Below are 2,974 nucleotides of genomic sequence, written 5' to 3'. Positions count from 1 at the left end.
ATGACAGTGGCTTGGGCCAGAGTGGTGATGACAGCAACTCAGGCCCCACTAGGAGCAGGAATTTCTCTCACTTCCTTGAACTCTTTCAATGCAGTGTTGAAACTTAATCAGCTTGACTTCTGAATTTCAATAAAGTAGTGTTTTGAACTAGTGCTTAGGTCTATAATTTCTAGCCACCATGTTTTTTTTTTTTTTCATTTTATCGCTGAAGTTTTTGATAATTAAATATTGACTCTTAAAACATCTAATTTCTTTCTTTAATAATTTAAAAAAATTTTAAGTTACAGTTGGCATTAAAACATCTAATTTCCTTTTGGCTTACTTCTGTATACTGAGTCTGCCCGAATGTATAATCTTATTACGGTGTTTGCCAAAAATTGCTTATAGTAGTTTATTAAAATACTTATTATCTTTCTTATTACAAAATCTTTGCTGGAGAAAATACAACAAAATCTAAAGAAAAAATACCAAACCGTGATCCCGCTATCCAGAGAAACATCGTGTTTCATTTCCTTTCGGTCTTTTTTCCGTGCGTGCGCGTATCCGTTTCTAAGTGGCTGCTACTTCTTTGCAAACAGTAGTTTTCATAAGAAGTTCAGGAGTTAAGTGGTTTCCTCATTGACTTTTTCATAGCATTCTTTAAGGTGTGGGATCAATTTCTTATTTTCATCACTTGAGCTGCTGAAAACCCATCCTCCAGTTAGGTGTTTATTATGTAACTTGATGCGCTTTGTGATTGTACTGTCCGTGTCTTCAGCCAGCTTTGTGATAATATTCTTAAAATGCCAAAGTCACAGATTAGTCCCAGAGTTCTTTTTTTTTTCTTTTCTGGCATTTTTCTTCTCTCAGAGCTATAACTTACTTAGCTGTGCTGGGATCCACCATTCAGATCTTCTGGAATTATAAATTAAATATGTTAGTCTGTTAATTAGTTCTTACATTGCTTCTAGGATATGGTGACTTATTTCAATTTATAGTAAAGAGGTTAGAAATCTCTTTCTAAAAATTTTTAGAATTAACCGACATCTGAGCTGTAAAAGTGCATTCAGGAAAATAGAACATCTTTTTTCAATGCATTTGTCCTGAATGCAGGCTAAAATGTAATGATGAGTCTTGGTGATTATTTTGCAGACCTCAAAGGAAGATCTTCTGCAGGCTGATTTTGAAGGTGCTTTAAAGTTCTTCAGAGTTCAGCTTCCAAAGAGATACAGGGCAGAGGAAAATGCTAGAAGATTGATGGAGCAGGCCTGCAATATTAAGGTAAGACACACGAATTTATATATACTAAAGGTGGAACTTGAATTCATCATAACACGGCAAATTATGTAAAACTCCCGACGCGTTGCTGGATGTTTACGGTGATGTTGTGTACGAACTCGCCTCTCTGAGACATTTCTATGTCTGTAAGGCTGGTAAGTATGCAGTAGCTGAACTTCGTAGTAGGATTCAGGGTGAAAGTTGGCAGGTTCAGATTGTAACATTAGGAAGGCAAATATTTGTCGTGTAGGCGGAGCTCTAGGACAGGCTGCTGCGATAGTGGTTGCGGTGGCAGCGGGCGCCGCGTTTGGCGCTGCCATCTGTTGTAAGGTTATTTAGGACAAAGCGAGGGAGGCTGCTTCGCAGTGCTTTCCTTTTCTCTCAGGGGCGTGGAAAGCTTCGAGTCTCGATCTGCCCCCTCCCATCCCACACCTGTCAGAGATCTGTGCGTGCATTGCTGCTTAGCATATGTCTGATAAAACGGAACACCTTTAATAACATGATTCAAAAGAGAAATCTCTACCCGGAAAGTTTTGGTATCAAGGTGAGAGGTCACATTTAAAAAAACATTGAAACCAATGTGCCAAAGTTGATTCTCACACCTCGGGAATGCGCGAGGAAGCTTACCCGACCATGACACAAATATACATTTCTTTTCTGAACAGACAAACATCACAGGTGTTAGGGCCCTTCATTTTTGCATAAGGAAACAGATGATAAACAATGAACATAATAGACAAAGAATATTTATTTAATATGTAAGAAGGTGATAAAATAGCTCTAAAAAAAGTAGGGAAAAATATAAGCAAGATGGAGTCGGTGGTGAGAGAGAAAGTTGCTGTTGTTGGCAGATAGTCAGAGAAGACCTCGCTGAGGAGGAGGAGATGGGTTAGTCATGGGATGGCTAGGGGCAGAGCATTCCAGCAGCGGCCACAGCTTGTTCAAAGGCCCTGAGGCTGGTTCATGCCCCCTGGCCGGGGTGACGTGAATGACAATGAGAGGAACCGGAGAGGAAGTCAGGGAGCTCGTGAGGAGCCAGGCGCCGTCGGCCCTCGTAAGGGCTTAGGCTTTACTGAGAGCGAAGCCGGTAGCCCTTGCGGTGTTTTAGGTGGAAGGATAATGCGATGCACCTGACGCTTGAGGCGGCCACGATGCCTACTGTGTTGAGGGCAAGCTCTAGGAAGGAGAGAGCGGAAGTAGGGAGATCAGACAGCATTTTGCAGGAATCCGGTTGAGAGATGATGACACATTGAACTAGCTTGATGCCAGTGGGGAGCGAGATGGAGTAAGACGGAGGTGGTTCGAACCTGAGCCATCTTTGAAAGAGACCAACAGGAATTCGTGATATTGTAAACATGCGTGTGAGAGGGAGAGAGGAGTGGGGATGAGCTCACAGATTCTGAACTGAGCCATTAGAAGATGGAGTTGCCATCGACTCGTCAAGCTCGTTTGTTTGTTTTGCATTATCCAAGGAGAGTACCTTTTTCTTAGGTATTTAAAACAGTGTCCACAGGACACCACTTTTTTTTATAAAGGTCTAATTGACAGAACATTATGTTAGCTTCAGGTGTACAGCGTAATGATTTGATATTTGTATATGTTGTAAAATGATCATCACAGTTCAGTTAATATCTGTCACCGTACATAATTGCAGTTTTTTTCCTTATGGTGAGAACTTTCAAGATCCACTCTCCTAGCTTCCTTCTTATATGTAACA

At 41.1% G+C, this 2,974-nt stretch overlaps 1 protein-coding gene across 2 annotated transcripts in view; it reads left to right on the top strand.

The window, feature by feature from the left end:
* Window positions 1-2,974, top strand: part of RABGAP1L (RAB GTPase activating protein 1 like) — a 183,997-nt gene that overhangs the window by 73,073 nt on the left and 107,950 nt on the right. For both annotated transcript variants that reach the window (XM_011361250.2, XM_023531260.1), the window contains one exon: window positions 1,132-1,260. In XM_011361250.2, coding sequence (XP_011359552.1) covers window positions 1,132-1,260 — 129 coding nt within the window. The remainder of the gene's footprint in view (window positions 1-1,131; window positions 1,261-2,974) is intronic.

This window comes from Pteropus vampyrus, unplaced genomic scaffold (assembly GCF_000151845.1).
Source record: "Pteropus vampyrus isolate Shadow unplaced genomic scaffold, Pvam_2.0 Scaffold65, whole genome shotgun sequence".
NCBI lineage: Eukaryota > Metazoa > Chordata > Mammalia > Chiroptera > Pteropodidae > Pteropus > Pteropus vampyrus.
This window is presented reverse-complemented; position numbering and strand designations above follow the sequence as displayed.